This window comes from Acomys minous, assembly GCF_964271855.1.
Source record: "Acomys minous genome assembly, chromosome: 1".
Taxonomy (NCBI): Eukaryota; Metazoa; Chordata; class Mammalia; order Rodentia; family Muridae; genus Acomys; species Acomys minous.
Window position 1 is genome coordinate 127,841,036 of NC_140483.1, and position 27,055 is coordinate 127,868,090.

The following is a 27,055-nucleotide window of genomic DNA, read 5'->3' on the forward strand; positions in this document are numbered from 1 at the left end:
ATCATAGGATTAGAAAAATGGTTACTGTTGAGTCAAGCATATTGAAATTAGATTTATAGTGTTTCCCTCTACAGAATGGCACACTTGGATGGTATGCAAATTAGAGAAACAAATTAAAACATCTTTTTCTTAATCTGGAAAGTTCCACAGAAAGAATGGAATGCATTAAAAAAAAGTTTATTTTCCTGTGAATGACTGAAAATCTAAACTCACATTACTTAACTAGATTCCAAAGTTCAGGGCAAGTAGTAGAAAGATCCATAATTTAAAATTTAATTATTTATGAAATGTAAGCCTTTGCCCTCAACCTGTGAATTATTAAAATAAATAAATAAGCTTCCAGGTTTCCTTGTCAGATTATCTCATGTGGAGTGATTCTTTATTCATATTGTCAGGACCTGGAGTGGAGCCCAATGAGGCTGTGGGTGTACATTATGCACAAAGTCCTGGGTTAAATCCCCAGCACCAGAACAAAAAGCAAACAAGAACAAGAAGAAAAGAACAGATGGGAAGGAGAAAAGAGCACATTTGTAGAGCAAGGGAATATTTTTGTCTCCTAGTGAAGATTTGAATCTTTAAGACTGTTGAAATAAACAGCAATAGATGGATTACAAGGAGAAAAACTACATGGATTTATTAATATTCATATGTATACAGGAGCCACACAAAATATGAAGTACAAAGAAGGCCCAGATGATTGACACTTATATGGAAAGATGGAGGTGAGGAAGCTGTTGGTAAATTTCACTAGGGCAATAAATAATTTGTAGGGGGGAATGAGTGAGCTCATGGTGGCTGGGGAAAAATTCTTCTAGGCTTTATGTGATGGTATTTAATTTTCAATCTCTGTCTGTAGTCTGTTTAATCTTCCTTGATTAAAAGGATTTCTCATCTTTAAATAGTAACTTAGAGTGGCTTTTTTTTGTTGCTGTTTTGAAAACCAAGTCATTTTTAAGAATTTGGCCCTTGGTTCTGGACTTAGAGAAGGCACACTCATTCATAGCATGGGAAGAAAGATGAAGAAATCATCCTGAGTGTCTCTTTCTCTTCTTATGAAGTGACTATTGTCATGAGACTCTACCATCACGATCTCACCTAACTCGAATTCCAAAGGTTCTCCCCAATACCACTGACCTATAACTTTGAGAACTCATTTTCCAGTACATGAACACTTGTACCTTTCTGAGCACCTGGTGGTGCCACATTGCACTCGTGAGCTCTTGACCTATACTTGAGTCACACTTGAGGAAGTGATTCTTGTGCATCAGCCTCCTGACTGGCTGATATAGGCGCTTTACACCTTGACTCAGTGAAACTACTCTGTATTTTCCAATGTACTTTCATTATGTTTCTTTCCTAATCTTTTCCTTATTTTAAAATAGCCATGCAGTCTGGGTATGGTATGCATGCTGGTAACTCTAGCAATGTGGAGGCAGAAGCAAGAGGAATGCTATAAGGGTAGCCTTGCCTTGTATATTAGCAAGACCCAGTTCACAAACAGACAGACAGACAATACCCATAGAAAAACCTAGTGGTTCTCCGCTTTGAAGTTTCTTCTGCCTCATATCTTTCCCTGTGACTTTTAAGTTACCCACTTAATCTTGCCAGTTTAGCTTATCCTTGAATGTAGTGAAGACAATATAGACAAGTTCTTTGCAGCTTCAACAAGAAAGTTCTTTATTCCCATTTCCAAAACCTTGGTTTCTTCAAAATTCCCTTTCAATTGAATGCTCGCCCTATTTTGATAATTATTAAAAGAAGGGTCAAACTAAGCCCTTACAGGCAATCTATTTTTTTTTTTTACTTAAATGTGTTACACACACTTTGTTAATTATTGAAAATAGACCATATTTAATAGGCAGAACAAAAAGGGAGTCACAATTATATTTCAGAGCATCCGTAATCCTGTAGGCAGAAACGTTGACAAACTGTTGAGTTTTCTCAATGGCAATGGATACAGAGAAGAAAATACGGCTTAAGAGAGAACTTGGATATTTCTGGGGGACAAATTTTTTAATTATTAATATAATTGGGGCAGGAATTTTTGTGTCCCCCAAAGGAGTACTGCAGTACTCTGGCATGAATGTGGGAATCTCCTTGTGTATTTGGGCTGTCTGTGCGGTGCTGTCCTTGAGCAGTGCTCTCAGCTTCGCAGAGATTGGGACAACCTTCCCCTACACCGCGGCTCACTATTATTTTCTCAGGAGATGCTTTGGCCCCATGATGGCATTCCTAAGACTTTGGACCTCCTTGTTTCTGGGCCCAGGAGTACTTGCTAGCCAAGCTCTGCTACTTGCAGAGTACGGCATTCAGTCTTTCTATCCAAGTTGCTCTGCCCCGAATCTACCCAAAAAATGTCTGGCCTTGGCGGTGCTGTGGATTGTGGGGATTTTGAATTCTCGTGGTGTGAAGGAGCTGTCATGGCTTCAGACAGTGAGCACAGTGCTGAAGCTAGGCATACTCGGCTTCATTTCCTTTAGCGGGGTGTTCATACTGGTGAGAGGGAAGAAGGAGAATATGCGAAGACTTCAGAATGCTTTTGACCACGAGGTTCCAGATGTCACTCAGCTCATAGAAGCTATCTTCCAAGGATACTTTGCATTTTCTGGTGGGGATTGCTTTACATATATAGCAGGTAATGATCAATCTCGGGGAGAAAATGAAGCCATGGCTGATATATTGCATGTATGAAGCGAGCATATTTCATTGTTTATTGACTATCATCTTATAAAAAAGAATTTAATGATCTTCTATTTTTACTTCTGAAATCACCTGCTTTTAATTCTTATCCATACTTAATCCATTTCAAACCTCTATGAAAACAAAGAAACAAACACTTCTCTTTTTTAATATTATTTTCTTGGGGCCAGGAATATGAGGCCACTGATTAATGTAGTTTTCTTTCTGTTACTGTATGGATGCTCAGATTTCCCTCCTGTGAAACTGTGGATCCTTGAAAAATATAAAACCAGACTATACTGCTGTGGTAAATGGCTGTGATACATGAGGGTGTGACTCACTCTTTTTATTTATTTATTTTTAGAATCACATTTTTTTTATTCTGAAAATTTCTTTCATGGATGAATGTGTGACTAAAGGCTCATATAAGAATATAATTGGGAGATGGGGTAGGGGCATAGCTCAGTAGTAGTAGAGCAGTTACCTAGTGTGCCTAGCACAAGCCCCTCCCTAAAGATTTTTATTATTATAAGTACCAATGCTCATCAGAGCCTAGCAGAGGCTCCCATCTCCTCACCCCTCAGCCTGGCCCTCTGGACACATGAAGTTAAATTTCTCCTGTAGCTTCATGACCTTTTATTTACCATGGGAGTGCAGGGATGCTGTAGCCAGTGTCTTGTGGGGCACTGCTTCCTTGCTCACTCTGAGAAGAGCACCATGCACTAGACTTTGCTTTGCACTTGCACCAGGCACTTTAGGGTTTTTGAACACAAGAGAATCATAATTGTCTTGATGGCTCTTGTGCACGATGTAATACTTTTCCCTTTAGAAACTTGTTCCTCCTCTTTTTGATTTCATGGTTGACCTCTATCTCTGAACTCTGCCTTCTTACCACCAGAGTCTCTTCTCTTTAATTATGTTACTCCCCCATCAACCTAAAAGTTACTTGGACAGCTTTCATTTTTCATGTTAAATATGAATGGGCTTGCCTCTTGAATAAACCTCCCATTAATTTCATGGATTCTTTCCATGCTTCCTAACCATAGCAGCTATTTTCTCCTCCTTACACTTCCTTTTTAAATCTCTAAAATTGTTATTATGACTTAAGATTGGTATAGTTATTTATCTTAAAAACAAATAATTGTATATGAATTTAATACTAGCCATAAAGAAATGATGTGGTAAAAGCAAGTTCAGTAGAAAAGACGATCAATTTAATTGTTACTATCTGCAAAGAACTAGCAATTTGAATAGAATAAAACCTTCCCAGCCTTAAAGAGTAAGAATGAAAACCAGAAACAGAGAGAGCACATGTAAGGCACTGCAGAAAATGACGAGAGACCATACAATGCTTTCTTTTGATGCCTTATGGCCTTAATAATGGGTGAGAATGTTCAAGCAAGTATATTGAGGAAAAGCATAGAATTGAGGATGGATGACTGGACAATGTCAACTCTTCTGCAGTAGGTAGAAAAAATAAAACCAGTAAGAAAGCACAGAAGGCTTAAAGAATCATAAAGAATAAGCCCTCATATGTTCCCAAAAGAGGGGGCTTTCCACAAGCCTAAATGTTCCAGAAGTTTGAGGAATCTGCAAAGAGATCAGCATGTTCTTCCTTGGTTAAGTGTGATATTAATGATGAGCTTTGTGGTTAAAAGTTAGTTTACATTGGGATAAAAAAATGCGTAAGAAAAGAAGGCTGGGATAGTTCTCCTGAAGTTTGTGACTTAAACTGTGTGTGTGTGTTTGTGTTTGTGTGTGTGTGTGTGTGTGTGTAAATAATTGAACGTGTGTGTGAGTGTGCACATGTGTGTTTGTGTGCACATGTGTTTGTGTATCATTGCGTGCATGCTCATGTGTGCGCACACACCTCAGAAAAGGTAAACTTTGAGGTAATTTTATCTTGTTTTGATGCTGGAGATGTTTTATCGTTATGTAATTAGATAAATTAGATAAAGAAAGGTCTACAACATTTAATAATCTGTAAACTAATGTAGAACTCCTTCCAAACAGCTGAAGGTAAACAAAAGTCTGTGGGAATTTCAGTGCATTCTGTCCCTACACTCCATAAAACTAGGTGTGGTGTATTACGCCTATAATAAGATCACTTGAGAGGTGCAAGAGGATGATCAGTAGTTCAAGGCCAGTTTGGCCTCATGATGGGTTCCGGACACCTTTTCAAAAGAAAAACCAAACCAAAAACCATTTATTTCTTTCCTGTCAAGTTAGTAGTTAGGATTTGGCAGTCTCTCAATGTGTATGGCAGAAGTTAATTTACTAAATAAGTTTTAAGATTTCTATGTAGCACTTCTATTTATGAAATATGATTTATCAGTATCTGATAAATAGTGTCAGAACAACTTGTCTTTCAAGATCAAAGCCCAAGGATATTTGCTGCCTGTTTGGCTGTTATTATAAAGTGTCAAAATAATGACCTCTTATTATATAAGCCTCTTATAAATTAAATTATGATCTCTGTCATCTTTCTACAAACAAACTATGTAGTGAGAATAACTAAAAGGCCCAGAAGAAAATATAGTTAATTTTAAAAGTTGCTCTTTTGCTTGTTCCAAGCTTTAACTAATACCATAGATATTAAAATAGCCTCTGTTGGGGGAGGCACAGGCATTTTCTGGGGTCAAATATTGTCCTTCACATGTTAGGCAAGTGTTCTACTGCTGAGATATAATCCAGCCCAACAATAACCATTTTTAAAAGGTATTATGATTGGAATTTTGTTGCACCACAATTTCTTCCTTCGGTGATTTGAATAAAGTGTAGGCTCATATATTTGAATACTCAGTCACCAGGGAATGAAACTGTTTGAAAGGATTAGAAGGATTGGGGGCTATGGCCTTGTTGGAGGAAGTGTGTTACTAGGTGGGCTTTGAGGTTTAGACCATGCCTGGCCTACTTCTCTCCCACTCCCTCTCTCTGCTTGTGGATCAAGACATAAAGACCTCAGCTACTGTTCCAGCACCATGCCTACTGATATGCTGCCATGCTGCCAAGTTCTCTGCCTTGATAGTAATGGACAAACTGTCTGAAACTGTAAGCAAGCACCCAGGCAAATGCTTTCTTTTATAAGATTTGCCATGGTCATGATAATGGAACAGTGACTAAGCCACTTCTAACAAAAAGCTAAACAATAAGCGGTCCACAAGCAGTAAGTAGCAAGCAGAATTCAAATTAGATGCGTATTCACTCCTTACCCTTTTTATGCTTCATCAGTCTATAGCAGCTAGCTCCATGCTGGAAAAGCACTTCATTAGTGAGCTACATCTCCAAACTTATTTTCTGTTTTTGTTTTACAAAAGGATGGTTTATAAGGCTCCTTGATTCTTGACCAATGTTTGGTTGTGCATCTCAGCATCTGTTTTGGTCCAGTGCTGTGTGGAGCCTCTCAGAGGACAGCTATGCTAGGCTCCCGATCATGAGCATAGCAGATATCATTAATAGTGTCAGGGGTTGGTTTTCTCTCACGAGGTGGGTTTCAGGTTGGGCCAAGCTTTGGGTGGACATTCCTTCAGTCTTGCTCCATCTTCATCCTTGCACATCTTGTAGGCAGGGTAAACCTTGGGTCTAAGTTTTTATTGATGGGTTGGTCCTCTCATCCCTCTACTAGAACTCATGTACAGTTTGAGAATGTCCTCTCCAGTATCCATGACCTCTGCTACTCGGAGGCTTAGCTACAGTCACCCTCACAACCCAGCAGAAGCCCACCCTGTCTTGGGTCTCCAGCTTGTCACAGAGAGGGCCCAACCTACAGTTTTTCTTCTCTCTATAGACTCTCTGTAGTAAGAGGAGCTGGGGCTGACTCTGACATGGACTCTGTTGCCTGCTCTTTGGTCACTCCCTGCTGGTGGGGCTACTTCACCAGGCCACAGAGAAAGAGGGTGTGCTCAGTCCTGATGCCAATTGATAGACTGGGATCAGATTTTGTGTTGGGGCTCCCCTTTTCTGGGGAATAGGGGAGGGGGAGGGGGAAGAGGGAGGGGGGGTAAGACTAGGAGGAGAGGAGGGAGGAGGTTAAGATTGGGATGTAAAGTGAATACATGAATACAATAATTTTAAAAAAGAGAATGATTTAATGGTTTAAAAATTATTAAACAAACAAATAAACAACAAAAAGAGGGAAACTGACTCTATAATCCTTTTCAATACTTAATTTACGAATATATTCATGAAATGATCTTGCTGGCCAGAGATTTCCTCTCTTACTTTCCAAGAGGTAATAATTTTGCTGAGTTGAAGGAGAAGCAGCAGCCACATTGTTAGCTAAGAAGAAAAGATGTTTCACATAAAGGAAGAGGCACTTTATCAAGAAAGGGCATGATGTGTTCTTAAAGAGCCAGGCTACTAATGAAACAAGAATAATAAAAGGACCCATCAAACTATCGCATGACCTGTCTCCACAGCTCTAACACTTGTGTCTTAAGAAATGGATCAGTGTGCAGTAGGGTTTTTGGTTTTTGTTTTTTGTTTTTTTTGCCTCTGAGTGTGTGGGTGTTATAGCAGGATAAATGGAAATGATGCAGTCCAGTTTTTGAAACACATAAAACTTTTAAAATAAGTTTAAGAAGTAATTTTTCCCAAGTCTAATTTTTTTTTATGTATTATAGGGGAGATGAAGAAACCCAGCAAAACAATTCCTAGAGCCATATTTACAGCGCTGCCTCTGGTAACTATGGTGTATTTACTGGCTAATATTTCCTACCTGACAGTTCTGTCACCCAGGGAAATTCTCTCTTCAGGTTTGTATACACCAATAGCAAAGACAGTTAATAAAATGCAGTTCTTTATGTACAGTTAGGACACTTTGCCAGTAAGGATGGCTGCACAGTCTTCATTATTCTATAAAGAGACCCATTTATGATGTTCTAATAACAGGATGGAGAATGTATGATTTGGTTTAAAAGGGAGATTCATTTTAACCATAATTATACATTTTCTGATAATGTGAAAAAGGTATGTATAATGCAGATGGATGACACAGATTCAAAACTGTTTGCATGACCTCAGGTGTAGTGATACTGCATAATCAGTAATTATGTTTATTAATACTTATAGATGCTTGATTTTCAGTAATTCATGTGACAAATTTGAGATGAGGGATATTAACATCTGAATAAGTAAACATTAATAGTTAGTTGATGACTATAATCAATATTATTAATATGTAAAATAGATATTTATCTCAAATTACTCCAAATTTTATGCTGACAAATGACCCTAAACATATTGAAATTTTGATTAAAGCCAAAACTGAAGAATAGAGAACTAAATAATATACAAGGTATAATACTACATGCCTGTGATCTAGAGCCTGCTAGAGTCCTTGAGAAGCTGAGGTTGGAGGATCTTTAGTTTAGAGAGACCTTTTTTGAAAAAGAAGTAAACAAGAAACTCTTAAAGAGAGATGCATAGCAGATTAAAGGGATAAAAAAAATTTTAAATGAAAAGCAGAGAAAATTGAAGACTAGCTGTTTTCTCATGCCAACATCACATCTCAAGTCATCACCTTCTGAGATAGATGTGTCATATAGTAACATTGGACTAAGCAATATTGAGCAATTTCTTCTTGATTTGATGAATATTTGATGGAGGTAAGTCTCCTTACTGACCTAGAACCACATGTTTATAAGGTATCATATGGTAATCTATTACACTGTATATTTTGCAATGGTAGAATCAGAATGTTTAGGATTCCTAACTCCTCAAACATGATCATTTGTTTACTTAGGGAGACTTCAAAGCTCAGAGTAGGTTTAATATAAAAACTCCAGTGACTTGACTCAATTGCAATGTGATTGCTTCAAGGTAGCATCCCACACCAGATTTAATTCATCAAGGGTCTAGGTATCTTTGGCATGAGAGGTGAGATAGGACCAAGCTTCTGTGGGAACAAACCAAGTTCAACCCTGGACAAACGCACAGATTCACGAACTACTTCAGAGCCGTCAGGGTTCATTTATAACAGTGCTTCTTAACCTTCCTAATGCTGAGACCCATTAACCCAGTTCCTTATGTGTGGTACCCTCCAATCATAAAATTATTTTCATTCTTACTTCATACTGTAATGATGCTACTGTTATGGATTGTAATGTAAATGTGTGATGTGCAGGATATCTGATATATCATGCCTGTGAAAGAGTCATTCAGTTCCAAAGGGGTTGCAACCCACAGATTGAAAACCACTGGATTATAATGGTAGCTATGATTGTGGCCAGGGCCACTTGCCAGTGACACTGAGGCTGTAGTTCACGAAATCTGGCATTCTTTATGACTATATGACTATAGCTGGTGCTCTGGATATATTGATTATTAAAGAAATGTAAAATCTCTGGAATATCATATCAATTGCAACAATTTTGTAGCTATCACAATAATTTTAAAGCTTGTATGGAAAACTAGGGAAGCTTCTGCTGTTGTTTGTAATTTTGTTTTAATCACTGCCTTTTTCAGGCTTATAATCTTCAGACTTGATCTAAAATCTGAATTATTACTTTAAAGCTTTAATACATGTACTTAGACTGCATTAGAAATTCAAGTTGAGAAAATAATCAGAACTATATATAAAAATGTAACTTTAGGGAAGGCCATCATATCATCAGTATTAAAGGCCATCAACTTATCCAATAAGTTTGAATTGTTCAGCTAAGTTCTATGTGAAAGACCATCCTGGGTTTTTGCTTAAAATTTTAAATTGCATGTTATTTACTTATTTTGTGTGCATATGCATGTGTATCATGTTGCACACATGGAGATCAAAGGACAACTTGCAAGAGTTGACTCTCTTTCTGCCATGTGAGTTGCAGGGTTGGAAGTCAGGTCTTCAGGTGTGGCAGCACAACAAGCACTTTACCTATGTTGTCCCCTCCCTGACCCAACTCGGAGGTTTTTTTTTAGAAGGTAATATTGTTTATTAAGTGATGGACACTGAAAGGGACAATGGTTATGATGGATTAGTGATGGAAAAAGCTCTATGCTTTCACGCAGAATTGAAAGGCACCAGTGAAAAATGGTACTCAGCTGGGATGAGCCTGTGAGTGATTTTTTTTCTTTATGGGGTGCATGATTTATGTAACTACAGAGATGGTTACAAACCAATGAGGTAAGCTCCTGAGAGCTAGTAATTTGAATGGTTGGAGGCATGCTTTCAATCAATGACATAGAGATATTCCAAGAGAATATGGGATTTTTATAACATAGTGTGAATTGGTGCAACATTTTATTTGACGCACTTTGCAATCTGTGATAATACAAGTTTCTGAGGCATATATAGCAAAGAAAGCAGGCAGTCACATGTAAGATATTTAATTTGTAGATGTCCAATCTCTGAAATGAAGTTCTTTTTAAAAACCCCTCTTTTAAATTAAAAAAACTCTTATTTATTTTTATTTCATGTGCATTGTTGTTTTGCATGTATGTGTGTTGGTGTGAGGCTGTTGGAGTCTCTGGAATTGGAGTTACAGATGGTTGTGGGTGCTGAGACCTGAGCCCGGGTCCTCTGGAAGAGCAACCAGTGCACTTAACCATTGAACTCTCTCCAGCTTAAAAAAAAAAGTTCATAATCTGGGGTTGGAGGTGCATGCTTTTAATTTCATCCCTTTTGAGGTGGAGGCAGGTGGATCTCTATGAGTTGGAGTGAGGCGTGTCTGGTTCACAATTGTCATAGCAAGTTCAGGACAATCAGGGCTACATAGAGAGATCTTGTCTCAAAACAGAACAAAATCCACAAACAAACAACTAACAAAAAGTCTTTATGGTGAAAGTTCTATACATGAAAAAGAAGGGCGCACCTTTAGAGTCTGGAGCGTGGAAGTAGTGTGTAATGATTCCTGGTTCCAGTTCCAGAAGCCTTGCTGAGGGTGTTCACAGAATGCTCCCATGATGTTCTGGAGGTTTCCGACCACACTTAAAATAGGGGCTATTAACATAGGACAAGATAATCTAAATGATTAAGAAGTGATGCAGAAATGGGTGTTAAGTGCCCCATATGTGACAACGTCCCCTGGATGGGGAGGCCTGGAGGCACTCAGAGAAAGGATAACAGGCTACCAAGAAGAGACTTGATACCCTATGAGCATATACAGGGGGAGGTAATCCCCCTCAGTCACAGTCATAAGGGAGGGGAGTAAGGGAAAATGTGAGGGAAGGAGGAAAGGGAGGATACAAGGGATGGGATAACAATTGAGATGTAATATGAATAAATTAATAAAATATATTTAAAAAAGAAAGTTTCCTTGTTCAGACAGTTTACAGGAAGTTTGTCTCGAATGCCTGGCTGCATTAAGAAATTTGAACTTTTAAGTGGAAATTTTAGAATTAGTTACTCATAAATTGATACAGTCATTTTTGATGCTGAGTTTGTAGGACTTCTTTTATTTAAGAAATACATATTATGGGCCAGCAGGATAGCCCAGTGGGTAAAGCACGTGCTGTGGGACACTAGTAACCTGAGCTGTGTTCTTGGAACTCACAGTGGAGGAAGAGGACTGACTCTTAAACTGAGAGTTTAAGCTCTCTCTCTCTCTTTCTCTCTCTCCTCTATTTCTCTCTCTTATGCACACAATAATAATAATAATACATAAAATAAAATTAAAAATAATTGTACGCTCATAAATCCTACTTCTAAGGATGTATTCTGAGGAGAACATTATAAATATTAAGAATTGAAGGCATAGAAGCCAGGTGTGGCTGGTCTATACAAGCCAACCAGAACTATATAGTAAGATCTTATATCAGTTAACAGACAGACAAATAAATAAATAAATAAATAAATAAATAGATAAATGAATAAATAAATAAGTATAATTTGCAAGAGCAATTTTTGGCATCTTAAAAGATGCATCAAATAATTTCAAATTGTGTGTGTGTTTTTATTAGAGTACATTTTTCTTTTGGAGGCTAGCATTTTGCTATATAGCCCAAGCTGGTTTGGAACTTTGATCCTCTTTTTGGCCTTCATATTATGGGAACGATGCAATGAAGTTCAGCTTTAAAGTACATTTTCCATTAACCAAACATTGGAAACAGCCTGCAAATCTATCAATAGAGAACAAATAGATAATTTATGGTTATAAACAGACTACTGATAAGTAGCCAAAATAACTTTATAGATGTATGCGTCCTAATATGACCAAGATACACTGGAAAGTGAACAAAAACAAGTGCAAGCATTCAATAACACAAACACCTCCACATCCACACATGTGCACACACAGAACTCAAGCATGCAATCTTCATAGGCTAATATGAGTAACTATAGAGAAACTCTGGAAAGGGAACCAGAGAGTAGTAGCAGCATTTACATTTGGAACACATGAATGACAATTTGATGAGGATAAGGAACTTTAAACTTTATAGATTTCAATGTCATTCATTCATTAAAGAAACCATATATACATACATATCACATGTATAATAAAAATTTGAATAAAAATGTAGAAAGGAGCTTAAAATGAGACAAAATTTGCAGAATAGTGCTAAAGATCATGCAGGAATATTACGTTTAATTTTTGAGAGTTAGTGTGGGCAGAGCTGCCCTAATATAGTCCACCTTTGCTTTTAAGAAATCATGGTTTTGAATGTCCACTGAGAAGCTGAAAATTTCCTGTGCAGTGTGTGGGAGAAAGAATTTCAAAACATGTCAGAAAGTGTATAGTGTGTTGAGGTCTAGTTGTCCAACAACAAAACCTATTTGGAATAAGTACGAACTGCAATGGGATACTTTTAAATAACACCCAATGTTGTAGAATAGCATCCACAAGAAAGGTGAGCATGACAGTGCATAGCAGTGATTTCAGCTTTTAGGAACTGAAGCCAGCCTGGGATACATGAAGATCCTGTTTCTCAACTAGCAAACAAGCACTGGCTAAGAATTAAGATCTTATGGAGCATGATGGGACACACCTTTAATCTTAGCACACAGGAGGCAGAAGCAGGCATATCTATCAGTTTGACACCAGCCTTGTCTCCAGAGCCAGTTCCAGGACAGCCAGAGATAAATAGAGAATCCCTGTCTCAATAAAAAAAATTGAGGTCTTAAGGACAAGAGCCACTGATGGTGTTTTAATTTGGTTACATTTTTAAAAGTCTTAAGCTTTCTTATACATCAAAATTCTGATGTAACAGTGACTCATCTGAAATCCTGTGGACAAAATTATGAGCTCAAAGGACACCTACTTCCCAGGAGCATTGGGCTCTGCTATGCTCACTGTACTGAAACAGAACTATTTCCCTGGATAGAATCATCTGTCTAATATTTCCATAGTACAAAGTGGACTCAAAGGGATTTTCATAATGAATATATTTGTTTATTGGTGATTTTCATACATGTATATAATGTATTTTGGATCATGTCCCCTTCTTCACTTCCTTCCTCCAAATTCCTTTGGATTCCATCTATTGGTAGGTTTTATGATGACTGACATATTGAGTTAGGATTCACAAGGTCTTTTTTCTTTTGACCTTAAGACAAGAATAACAACTCCAGAACATGCTGTAATGCAAAGTTTCTGAATTTCAACGCCATCAATATTTTGGATCATTCTGTTTTGGAATCCTCAGTATTGAACTCAGAGCTTCACATATGATAAGCAAGCACATTGCCATTGCACTATATCCAAAGTCTTAGACCACGTAACTCTTTTAAACTGTCCTATCAGCATCTGTGGCTGCTATCCATCAGGACGCCAACAGCAAATGCCTGTCTCTCCAGTTATAGGAAAACACAATTCTCCAGATATTGACACACGATCCATGAAGAGGAAAGTAACATCTACCTGAAAACCATTGGTCTATAGCTTTAAAAAGTCTCAAGAATCATAAATATTTTGATCTGTGTTGAATTGATGTTCACTTTTTTCATTTTATATTGTGCTATGGTTTGGGACAGTTGATACTCTGTCAGTAATGATATTTTCTGACCCTGGATAAGTCTGTCAGCATTCTATATGCTAATTTTAGTTCATAAGCATACTTTTAATTATTTACCTAACACAACTAATGCATTTCTCAAGTATTTATTGAAAACCCACTATTACAGTGTCTGGCCATGAATTAATTAATGATGTTATAGAAAAGGCATGTGGGCTATTTGCCTTCAAAAAGTTCCTGGTCTTTTGGGAAATACATAAAATCAACCATTCTTCTTTTTCTTCTTCTTTGTCTTCTTCTTCTTCTTCTTCTTCTTCTTCTTCTTCTTCTTCTTCTTCTTCTTCTTCTTCTTGTTTGTTTTTCGAGACAGGGTTTCTCTGTGTAGCCTTGGCTCTCCTGGACTCACATTGTAGAGCAGGCTGGCCTTGAACTCAGAGTGATCCACCTGCCTCTGCCTCATGAGTGCTGGGATTAAAGGTGTGCGCTACCTCGCTTGGTTAAAACCAACCTTTCATGCAGTATGGTGAGCTGAAATAGGAACAAGCCCAAATAAGACTTAAATGTGAAAAAGGAAATAACAAAGTTCCCTTCATATATATATATATGTGTTTATATTTAAGAGTTTATGTTTTGTCTTTGAAATCTTATTGTATAAAGATTTATCATCAGATTCTCTTTCTTAATACATCTCTTTTTGTGTGCTTTTTCCTCTGTAGATGCTGTGGCTCTTACCTGGACTGACAGGGTCATCCCCCAGTTCACATGGACTGTTCCTTTTGCTATCTCTGCTTCGTTGTTTAGCAACCTTGTGATTAATGTATTGGAGACAGCAAGAATAACATATATTGCAAGCCACCAAGGCCAGCTGCCACTGGTGCTTGGTACCCTGAATGTTCACTCCTCTCCCTTCCTAGCTGTGCTTCTAGATGTCTGTGTGGGATCCATTGCAATTATCTTAACAAATCTAATTGACCTGATAAACTATCTCTATTTTGTTGTTTCTCTTTGGACTTTCTTAACAATTTTAGGAATTCTGAAACTGAGGTACCAGGACCCCACTCTACACAGACCATATAAGGTAAAGATAAATACATTTGTTCCATTTGAAATAAGACAAATGACTGTGTATTTGAAGACTATGTTCAGAAAATCCAAATGCAGATGTGTTACTCAGGAAACTGAGAATCAAATATAGAGACTGGACTTCATTTTCATGGTGAATAGGTTTTACTTACTATGAAATCTCAAAGGTTCAATGTAAGGATTTGTTAGTGAGAAAGGCAGGTGTATTGGGGTGGTGGAACAGACCATTGGAGGACATTTGGCTCGAGGTTGTGTAGCTGACTAATATATCTATTACACACACTATGTCTTTTACAGTAAAGACAGATATAGCAAATGATAGACAGGAGACAGAAAGTCAAGTCATAGATGATATTTACTGTCCTGAAATATTAGCTTATTTATTTAGATCATAAACAGATTCCTTCTCCTCAACTTTTTGCTTATAAACTCGAAGGGAGAAAATCTGGCATGGAAAAGGAGAGCATTCTTTCATAACAGGATATTATTGGGGCGCAGAGCCTTTGCACATACTGGAATAGTCTTGATTGGCTGGCAGCATGTTCACAGCTTTGCTGTAGAATCTCCTGTTCTAGAAAAGTTAGATACCACTTCCTGTTTATATTCATACTAGAGAAGAGGAAATAGGTTTATAGAAGGTATGTCACTTGTCAAAGCTCATATAGCACAAAATAAAGCCAATATCCAAATGTCAGTAGTCTCTTTAGAGAGTTTGACCCTTGCTAAGTATAAAATATAAGAACCTAGAGTGAAAGGAAGTGATGTCCTCATTACCAACTTTGTTGATTTACCACTAACTTTTCTTTTCAGTCTTCCCTTCTGCTTCTTCCATTCATCCATCACAAAGCTCTTGGATATTTGAGGACACATTGAGGCGTGACTTTATTTCAAGTACCTTGTTAGGATCTCTTCTCTGGGAACTGAAATAAATGAGACTCGATCCTCATTCTTAGGCAGGGTGTCACCTATTTGGACACTCATTGATTGGTAACCAATGCACTGACAGTGACAACCAGAGGATGATCAGAGAGCGCCCATGTGTATCTAGTGTAAGACTGTGTTCCTTATCTGCTTGGAGTACCTTCCTGGGAGGTCCTGTCCTCTGAATTTCACATCTGTATACTTTTAAAATCCTTTGCTTCTTTGTTGTTTTCTGAGTCAAGCTTATACCGTGGATAGGCACAATTGCAGGGAAATTATGCATTTTGATAGAGTTGGAGCACATCAAGAAATACAAGGTAATCATTAAGAGTTTGGGCTCATGTCTAGTCCCTCATATCCTTTTCTAAGCTTACTCTTATTTCACTGAAGACATATCTTTTCTATCTACAATGAACACAGTTAATATTTGCCTCTTAAGAATCTTTTCTGGATTATATAAGTGAACGTATGCAAAAATCCAGGGCATGACATTATTAGCTATCATTACATTATTATTATTTGAATTATCTTTGCTTAAAAAGGATGGTAAGGGCAACTTTAAGAACAAATGGTTATATGTTTCTTATCTGCCATTATGAATGCTCATATCTTTCCCTCAAGTATTTGACAAAAATAATGATCTATGAGGTGGTGACTTATGTTTTTTAATGGCCTTTAAACAATTAAAAGGAAACTGTTACTTAAGACTCAACTGAATAACCCTCTCATTAAAAAGTTTCATAATTTCAACTAGCTATACCATACAATTTGAGTATAGATTCATGTCTTCTACATATATCTCAAAATTGATTGCCTAGAGCCAGATGGTATATGTCTATAATTCAAGTTAATTTAGAGACTTTTGGGAACCTGAGGCAGGAAAACTATGAGTTCAAGGCCAACCTGAGCTACTTAGTGGGATCCTTGAGGGGAAAAAAAAAAACAAAGGTAATGTTGTAATGTTAAGTGTTGTATGTTTATATTTCTAGCATAATCCAGATACCAAGGATGAATCTTTAGGATTTGGCTAAAACAAAAATAGGATTATTTCAGACAAAGAATTTGTTCTTCCTTTTGTTCCTTTGTTGGTATGTGAGACCTATGCAATCCTAATATTTAACTGTTGATAATAACTCGGTTAACAGAGGGTAAAAGAAGTTTTTCTCTTAACTTGCTCACCCATTTGAAATAATGTCTACGGCAGATTGCCTGGAGCCCCAGTGGGTGGGTCTAGACACTCCTTTTGAATATGTTTGTACCAGCTGTGCCTGCCGGTGACCATACTATTCGGCATCTGCTTCTGACTATCTCCACTCAGGAAGAATCAAAACTAGATTCTGATGAGTCCCCAGCCAGCACCTTCCCTGAGGAATCTCCAGCATTTCCTTTCACTGTGACATTCTGAGTCCTGAGAAAATTGACCTAACACAAAGACTGACTTAGCCCAGTTTCTATCATCAGCTTCACATGATTTTTACTTTTGTGAACATTCAGCCGTCACATGTGGATTTTCACATCTAATTACTTTCTTCAATGTTATGTTTCCATTCCAGGTGTTTTTACCGTTAATATTTGTAGCCCTGGCCATCACCCTGTGCTTGGTTTTGATTCCCCTGGTCAAGTCTCCAAAGATGCACTACATCTATGTGTTCCTCTTCCTCCTCAGTGGCCTGCTGTTGTATGTGCCATTTATACACTTTAAAGTGAAGCTGGTGTGGTTTCAAAAGTTGACTTGCTTTCTGCAACTGCTGTTTAATATTTGCATCCCCGATGCATCTGATGATCCCATATGGGAAGTAGAAAACTGAAAAAGAATAGCCTTTTATAACTGCTGCACGTTCCAGACAAAGGTCAAGTGGAGGCTAGGGGAGGAAAGACGGTTACTACGGAAACTGAAATGGTGGATAGAAAAGTACCCAGGGAGTTCCTGGTTTTCAAATGGCGAACAGAGTGGCTGGAGAGATGGCTCTGCTGTTAAGGGCACCAGTTGCTCTCCCAGAGGACTGGAGTTCAATTCCCAGACCACACATGGAAGCTCACAATTATCTGTAACTCTGGTCACAGAGGATCCAGTATCCTCTTCTGGATTCTGCAGGCAGTGCACCCATATGGTGTACAGCTATACGTGTAGGCAAAACACCCATACACATTTGCAAAATAAAAATAGCAAAGAAAGTGCTACACACAACCAATCTCTGCTTCAATAAAAATAAATTCCTCCTTTGTGTAGCGTCACATATTAATGATGCCTTTCTCAGTCTGTTTGTTTATCTCATCTATTTTCTACTTAATGTGTCCTTATAATAAAGGTTGATTGAAAATAAACATTCTCTTTTGGCTTCTGTGTGAACTCACTCATTATGACAATTTCTGGTTCAATCCATTTGTCCACAAATTTTGGAAATTCCTTGTTTTTAATAGCTGAGTAGTATTCCATAGTGTAGATGTACCACAGTTTCTTTATCCATTCTTCTACTGAGGGACACGTAGGTTGTTTCCAAGTTCTGGCTATTATGAATGAGGCAGCTATGAACATGGTTGAGCATATGTCCCTGTTGTGTGGTAGTGCATCTTCTGTGTATATTCCAAAGAGTGGAATAGCTGGGTCTTGAGGAAGCCCTATTCCCATTTTTCTGAGAAAGCACCAGATAGCTTTCCAAAGTGGTTGTACTAGTTTGCATTCCCACCAGCAATGAAGGAGTGTTCCTGTTTCTCCACACCCTCGCCAGCATGTGGTGTCAGTTGAGTTATTGATCTTAGCCATTCTGATGGGTGTAAGATGGAATCTCAGTGTCGTTATGATTTGCATTTCTCTGATGACTAAGGAGGTCGAGCATTTCTTTAAGTGTTTCTCAGCCATTTGATATTCCTCTGTTGAGAATTCTCTGTTTAGTTCTGCCCCCCATTTCTCTATTGGGTTATTTGGTTTGGTGGTGTTTAATTTCTTGAGTTCACACAGAAGCAAAAAGAGCTAAATGGTATATACTCACTTATATCAAGACACTAGTCCAAGGTGTACGTCCCCATGAAATTCTGTACCTACCAGGAAAGTGGGTAAGAGGGGAGGACATCCTATTGAGACTTTAGGTGTGAGAAGCCTGGGAGAATGAGGAAATAGAAGGATCCAGAGAGTCCTGGAAAACTACAGGCGAGTCTGGGCCCTGGGGTCTTCCGCAAACTATGGCAACAGCCAAGGAAAAAATAGGCAGTAAACCTCGAACCCCTACCCAGACTAGCCGATGGACAGGACATTCTCCACTGTTGAGTGGAGAAGGAGATCTAACTTTCACACAAACTCTGGTGCCCCATATTTGAACATGTCCCTTGGATGGAGATGCCTGGTGGCACTCAGAGGAAGGATAATAGGTCACCAAGGAGAGACTTGATACCCTATGAGCATATACAGGGGGAGGAGGTCCCCCTCAGACACAGACATAGGGGAAGGGAGTAGGGGGGAAGTGGGAGGAAGGGAAGAATGGGAGGATACAAGGGATGGGCTAACAACTGAGATGTAATATGAATAAATTAAAAAAAAATAAAAAAATAAAAAAAAAGAAAATAAACATTCTCTCATAGTTTTAATTTTTCAGTAGCACAACAAAACAAAACAACTTTAATAGAATTTTTGTTGTTGTTTTGTTTATGTTAGAGACAGGAGCTTACGCTAGTGCAAGCACTCCCCCTGCCTTAGCCTTTCCTAGCAGTAGACTGACAGGGAGAGCCTCTGTTTTGGTTCCTGCAGCTCCTCACTGATGGGATGGGATCTGAAAGTTAAGATAAACCCCTTTCTTCTCCAAGTTGGTTTTGGCCGGTGTTTTATCACAGGAACAGAAAAAAAAAAAAAAAAGGAGTACAGACTGATATAGACACATTTACCATGCTTTTCACCTTCAAACTAAAAGTATTTTAACTAGTAAAAGTGGCCAAATATAGTGTTCTTAGGGGCCATGTTAGCTATCTTTCCTGTTATTGTGATAAAATACCCTGGCAAATGTAGTTTCAGGAAGAAAGGGCTTATTTTGGCTGCAGTGCTAGAGGGTTCATTGGTCAGGAAGACAAGGAAAGAGGCAGAACGCATGGTGGCAGGAACAAGATGCTGCCTGTCACAGTCACTGTCCGGGAAGTAGGATGTGAACAGAAGCGAGACCATCCCACAGAGCCCCAAAACTGGTCCCTAGTAACCCATTGCATCCAGCAAGACTCCACCCTATGAAGGTTTCACAAGGCTCCCAAACAGCACTTGGGAACCAACTGCTCAAACCCTTGAGCCTCTGGAGGCATTTCACAGTCAAACACAACAGCATGTAGATTGGCTTTATGCGCCTGAATTTTCTTTCTTTCTTTCTTTCTTTCTCTCTTTTTTTCATTCATTCATTCATTCATTCATTCATTCATTCATTGGATGAGTATCACTGTGTACCCTAGGCTGCCCTCATACTCAGAATACCCTCATCTCAGCGTCCCAAGATCTGAGACTACAGTCATAAGCCTAGCTTTAAATAGACTTTCTTAAAATGAGAATTAAATGAAGTAATAGACTAAACATTAAAATAGCGTCAGTGATTGGCACATGATAAATATCAAATTTTATGTTAAAAAATAAGCCCCTATATTATTTTATTTATTTATTTTAAATAACCATACTAGTAACACCCATGATTTAGCCCAAGGAGTGTCAAGAGTATGTAGTGTCTATTTGTTATTCAAAATTGCTAGAAGCAAAACAGGCATTGTACCCAAATGAATGTTGTGGAAAACTCAACAACTTAAGATAGCAAGGAGAATGCTAGGACATAAACTTTCCACAAAACATTGTGTTTTGCTGAGAACATGCTCTGTTGTACCACGAGAAGTCCCTGAAGCCCCTTGTAGGAAAGCTCTCTGAATTGGATTAAGGTTAGAGCTTGTCTCACCTTGTCTGGAACTTTATGTAATAATATTGCATACTTATCTAGTATAAAATTTCAATTTATGTAAAACACATTCAGTACCTGCCATAAACACAACTCATTAAAACAAACAAAATGTACTAGGACAAGGTGTTCCTCATAAAAGCCAGTGATTTCTGTAATTCTCTTCTTTTTCTGAGTCTCAAGGCTCTTACTGAGCACAAGCAGAATTCCACCTAGAATTTCATTGACTGCTGATTCCAATCTTATCACAACAGCTCTGTACTTTTAAGGGAAAAACATATCGCTGAAAGATAATATTTTCTTTTGCTCACAGGCAACATGCACAGTGTTTTTGCTTTTTTTCTTTTAACTGAAAGAATCTGGCTTGCATACTTTCTGACGTCATACCTGCCCTCAAAGCCCATTCTCCTTTTGGAGTTTTTAAAAAGCTGGATATCAAGTGCAGCAGATGTTGTACTTTATGAAGCACAGCCCAACTCCTGTGAGACTGTCTCCTGAAATGAGCAGGGCATCCTCACATATGTTAGTCCAACAACATGGCTGCCTAAAAAGATCTGAAGGAGTACAATAACCAACACGCAAACTAACTAGAGGAGGGACATCTCATGGGGTCCAACCCCCTAGATGAAGAACTACACGGGACTGAGAAATGCTGAGAACTTGAGAAATAGCCTTCCCTAGGAAGATTTCCACTAAGCGATGATTGAATACCAAGCAGTCAGCTCTGAAATCATTGATGTACCAGTAACAATAAAGAGACAGAATAGGTTGTACTTATACATTCAGGCACATCTATCTATTATCTATCTATCTATCTATCTATCTATCTATCTATCTATCTATCTATCATCTATCATCAGTTTATTTATCAGCTATCATCAATCTATCCATCCGTCTACCTATCATCTTCTCTCTCTGTCTCTGTCTCTCTCCCATCTGTCTATTTATCATCTATCTATCATGTGTCTATTTATTTATCATCTATCTGTCATGTATTCATCTATCCTCTATCTACTTATCCTTTTGTAAACAAGAGGGGCCATAATTTTGAGAGGAAGCAGCAAGGGCATATTGGAGGGATTAAAAGGATGAAAGGGAAGGGGAAATCATACAATTATATTTTATTAAAAACAATCTGTAGCTGGAGTCTTTGTGATGTTTTTGATGCTTAGTCAGCAGAAAGTTACTTAAAGTGACATAAAGCAATTTCTGTACCTGTGCAAAGCCCTCTGGAAAGGAGTAGATGAGTTATGTTTAAATATTGTGAGCTGAAGGCTGGATCTTAGAGGTAGGGCTTTGAAGGAATTAACATTGTAGCTCCTTTCATTGCTCCTCTGGAAAACTTGAAAAATTAAGGGCATTTAACTCTGGTTGAGGGGAAACGCTGTTCATGAAACAATACTATTGAACAGGCACAGTCACACTGTTAATGACACTCTGGTATGCTTGCAGATGGGAGCCTAGCATAGCTTTCCTCTGAGAGGCCCCACCTAGCAACAGATTGAAACAGATGCTAAGATTCCCAGCCAGCATTAGGGGGAATACATGAAGACTTGTAGAAGACTGGGAGGAAGGATAGAAGGAGCCAGAGGGAACAGGAGCTCCACCAGAAGGCCAACTGAGCCAACTACCCTGAGCCCAGGGGGCCTTGGCAGAGACTGAAATATCAACCAAGGATTATGTATGGACTAGACCTAGGCCCCCTACACATATGTACTCAGTGGGCAGCTCAGGCTTCATGTTTGTCCTCTAGTAAGAGGTGCAGGGTCTGTCTCTGACAAGGACTTCCTTGCATGCTTTTCTTTCACTTTCCCCTGATGGCACTGTGTTGTCAGGCCACCATGGTAGAGGGTGAATTCAGTTCTGATGTAATTTCATGTGCTGGTATAGGTAGGTGGTAGTGGTGGGAGGCTTCCCTTTTCTAAGATGTAGGGGAGGGGAAGTACAAGGAAGCGAGAGAGAGAGAGAGAGAGAGAGAGAGAGAGAGAGAGAGAGAGAGAGAGAGAGAGAGAGAGAGAGAGAGAGAGAAGGACTGGGAGGAGAGGACAGAGGGGGTATGATTGGAATGCAAAGTTAATTAATTAATTAATTTATTAAAATTTTTAAAAGAGAAATGAAAAGACAAGACACAGTCCTTGAGTCCCAAGAGTCCCAAGGGACACTGAGGTTTTTCTACACCTTGATGCATACTAGGAATTTCTCCTCTCCCTGTCCCTGTCCTCTCTCTCTCTCTCTCTCTCTCTCTCTCTCTCTCTCTCTCTCTCTCTCTCTCTCTCTCTCTCTCTCTCTCAGAGAAGACCTTACTATGTTGCTCAGGGTCATATGGCATATGGCCACTCTCTCCACTTATTCAATATGCTGTTTATTTTAAATAAAATTGTATAAGTACTTATAAGATAGATAAATTCACAGGGGCAAAAGGTCCCACTCTACCTCTCAAATCACAGTGGTTTAAATCTCATTTTTGAGGAATTTCTCCCCACAATCTTCTTGAAAAGTCCACAGTTTGGAATCACAACCACAAGGCCCTTGTTGTCACAATTCGGACAGGTCTTCTTATGAAGCAGACCCTTCATTTGCATATGTGGCATTTAGAAAGATGTACCTGCAATGTCAAGGATGTTTAACCACAAAGGTGCATTCTATCCAAGAGACACAGCTTCCCAAATAAAGCTGTAATTTTCCTCAGTGTCTTGTATCTAATTCCTTGTCTATCTACTCTCACTGTCTGCAGCAAAAAATAAGCAAAAAGATAAATTATAAAGTAAGTTGTAAAACTGTCCAAGAAAACTATTACTCACTCATCATGTGTCCTGTTCTGATAAACAACACTGTCTTCTTTCCTGGTCTGAAATTTGATAACATATATGTATGTGTGTATGTATGTAATGTATATATGTATCACCATGTTGTGACTAAGTGCTGTATCTCATATATTTGTTTGTAACTTGCCACCTAGAATGCTCTGTCTGCTCCCAAAAGGTGGCCACTGGAGTCCTTTGATGAAATATATTCTCTAAGCTGTAGTAAGCCAGTCGAATAAACTCAGTCCAGCTGAGACCTGACTCAGCCCAAGCATGGAAATATATATGGCATTCATCCTCTTATTTATGATTGCAAGATTCTAAAACAAAGAGATACATTTTGTTAAGAAAGCATAATTTTCAAAATGGTGAAACTATGAATTTTACACATATGTAAAATGAATGTGTATTAAATGTAGGCTCAATTTTCTTAACAAATATATTTTATTACAAACTTATTAACTGAGAGCATCTCACTTATAACCCGACTAACCTAAACAATAGGAAAAGGAGGTTAAAGAATACAATAACGAAACCGCAAGGATATCAGTTCCAAGGAACGATTCTCCTGGCATAATTAGCAGGATTTCTTCTGCTGGAACCTGGAACAATGAGAACCTGGAACCTCAGCTGGAACCCGGAGCCCCCAAAGCCTTCCCTCGAGAGGTTCTCTCTAGGAGCATTTCAAAGTGGAGCAACAAACAGCCAAAACTATCCCAAGTCTCCAAAAAGGCTCCACCCCTTGCTTTTGGCTCACTTTTATACCTCCTCTCAGAATTGGTTCAAGGATGTTTTTCAGCGGGTTAACAACCAATCTCCCACACACAATGGTTTGACTTCTAAGGGAATAAACATCACCTGCTCTTTCACAAGTCTTTTTCTCATCCCTCACTTGTGATCTAAACAAAAACCATTTTTTATCTCTTCTTAATTTACCCCTTTTATTCAATAAAATATACTATATACAACAAATAAGAATTATCCATTAAGTCACATTTATAAGGACCAGTCCATTTGTAGTTAACAATTTTTAAGAAATTATTCCAGTATCTCCCCTATGCTACTGCTTCTTATCCTAATGTCTAAAGTTTTTTCTTTTCTTTTTTTTTTTTTTTTTAACTAAACCTATATTTATACTGTGGTTATCTAGTCTTAAACCCCGTCAGAGGCCCCAGAATGAAACACTATCTAATATGAAGGAAGTGCAGGCAAGCAACTTCCAAAAGATTAACAAGATAGAGAGCTGACTGTCTGGACAGTCACAAATTCCTCTCCATAGTCAGGGTATCCAGTCTTCAGGCAGCCAGGCCAAAGCATCTCACAGACTGCTCTGAAGCAGGAATCCTCTTGGTCTCTGCAAGCCTAGGCAGCCAATTTCTCATTATCAGGCTTGACCATAGTGGATGGTCATTCTGTCATCAGCAGTAGAGATAAGTAAAGTTCCTCGGACCAGTGGCTATTTGCCACTATCGTTTCTTGATACCTGAGTAATTAGTCTGGAGGTGCTGCCAGGAACAGATGTGTCTTTCTGTCATAAAAGCTGTTTATTATTAAATGCAATTTTCTGTGGATCTCTGAAGTGTTTGAAGACTATCTATCTATTCTATGCATCACCTATCTATTCCTTTGAAAACATATGCAAAAAATTAAAGCTTATCATATAAACAATTTAGTATCTTGTAAGATTTATAAGTGACCAACTATCAATTTCTATATCTGACCATCCTGAACAAGTGATAAGTTATTTTTCACCTTTTCAAATAAGTTGTACATGTATAATACATTAAATAAATGTCAAGCAAAATGATCTTAAATTTTTACCAATATGCAATATACAACTTAAGTTTCCATTAACATCCCTTATACAATACATAAAGCAAAAGTTAAAAAAGGAAAAATATCTTAAATTTCTACCAATCTACAATTAAAGAATGTGCTTATATCACTAGCTAATTGGAAAAAGGTTAAGATGTTAAAACTTATTCAAGATACATGTGTGTGTGTGTGTGTGTGTGTGTGTGTGTGTGTGTGTGTGTGTGTTCCTGAAACAGTGTCTTACCTTTAGTCTAGGTTACTCTCAGACTATCTTCCTGACCAACCATCCCACTGGCATGTCAAGTATGTATTATTGTGATATTTGAGCTTTGAATACAAAATGGAATACAATGAATTTGTATTGACATTGTGTTATTCCAGCTTTTTTTTCTTTTCTTTTCTTTTCATTTTTTTCTCCTTTATTAATTTATTCTTGTTACATCTCAATGGTTATCCCATCCCTTATATCCTCCCATTCTTCCCTCCCTCCCATTTTCCCCTTATTCCCCTCCCCTATGACTGTTCCTGAGGGGGATTACCTCCCCCTCTATATGATCATAGGGTATCAAGTCTCTTCTTGGTAACCTGTTGTCCTTCCTCTGAGTGCCACCAGGTCTCCCCCTCCAGGGGACATGGTCAAAGGTGAGGCACCAGAGTATGTGAGAAAGTCATATCCCACTCTCCACTCTACTGTGGGGAGTGTTCTGTCCATTGGCTAGATCTGGGTAGGGGCTTAAGGTTTACCGCCTGTATTGTCCTTGGCTGGTGCCTTAGTTTGAGCGGGACCCCTGGGCCCAAATCTGCCTATCATAATGTTCTACTTGTAGGCTTCTAGGACCCTCTGGGTCCTTCTACTTTGCCTTTCTCCCATGATTCTCTCATCTAGAGTCCCACTAGAATGTCCTCTCCTCTGTCTCAGTTTCCTGGTAAGTGAAGGCTTTCGTGGGACATGCCCCTTGGGCTAATATGCAGATATAAGTGAGTATATACCATTTGAGTCTTTCTGCTTCTGGGTTAACTCACTCATTATGATCATTTCTAGCTCAATCCATTTATCCACAAATTTCGGGAATTCCTTGTTTTTAAGGCAGGAGACACTGTCAAGAGAACAAAGCGACAGCCTACAGACTGGAAAAAGATCTTCACCAATCTTACATCTGACAAAGGTCTAATATCCAAAATATATAAAGAACTCAAGAAATTAAACACCACCAAACCAAATAACCCAGTTGAGAAATGGGGCATGGAACTACACAGAGAATTCTCAACAGAGGAATATCAAATGGCTGAGAAACACTTAAAGAAATGCTCAATCTCCTTAATCGTCAGGCAAATGCAAATCAAAACAACTCTGAGATTCCATCTTACACCCATCAGAATGGCTAAGAACAAAAATTCAAGCTACACCACATGCTTGCGAGGATGTGGGGAGAGAGGAACACTCCTTCATTGCTGGTGGGAATGCAGACAAGTACAACCACTTTGGAAATCTATCTGGTGCTATCTCAGAAAAATGAGAATAGGGCTTCCTCAAGACCCAGCTATTCCACACCTTGGAATATACCCAGAAGATGCTCCAGCACACAACAAGAAAATTTGCTCAACCATGTTCATAGCAGCCTTATTCATAATAGCCAGAACATGGAAACAGCCTAAGTGTCCCTCAATAGAAGAATGGTTATTCCAGCTTTTATTACTGTGCTAAAATATCTGAAGCAGGCTATCTATTAACGAGAGTTTATTTATTATAGCTTGTAATTCTGAAAACTCAAGAGGGCTCATATCTGCTAATAGCTTTTTTTACTAGTAGGGTCTCCAGGTGGTACAAGATATTATGTGTGAAGTATGTATTCATGTGTGTCTTCTAGTCTGTCTCTGTCTCTGTATGCCATCTCTTTCTCTCCCTCCCTCTGTCTGTCTCTCTCTTTCCACCAGGATTGAAATACAGGTGATACACCC

The 27,055-nt window shown here is 38.4% G+C and overlaps 1 protein-coding gene across 1 annotated transcript; it reads left to right on the top strand.

Moving 5' to 3' along the window:
* Positions 1-1,881: 1,881 nt before the first annotated feature.
* LOC311599882 (solute carrier family 7 member 13-like) lies at positions 1,882-17,789 on the top strand. The gene is made up of 4 exons (XM_084785961.1): positions 1,882-2,635; positions 7,302-7,433; positions 14,277-14,638; positions 17,118-17,789. Exons 1-4 carry the CDS (start codon positions 1,945-1,947, stop codon positions 17,370-17,372), a joined length of 1,440 nt encoding a protein of 479 aa, XP_084642087.1. The 5' UTR covers positions 1,882-1,944; the 3' UTR covers positions 17,373-17,789.
* Positions 17,790-27,055: the final 9,266 nt, after the last annotated feature.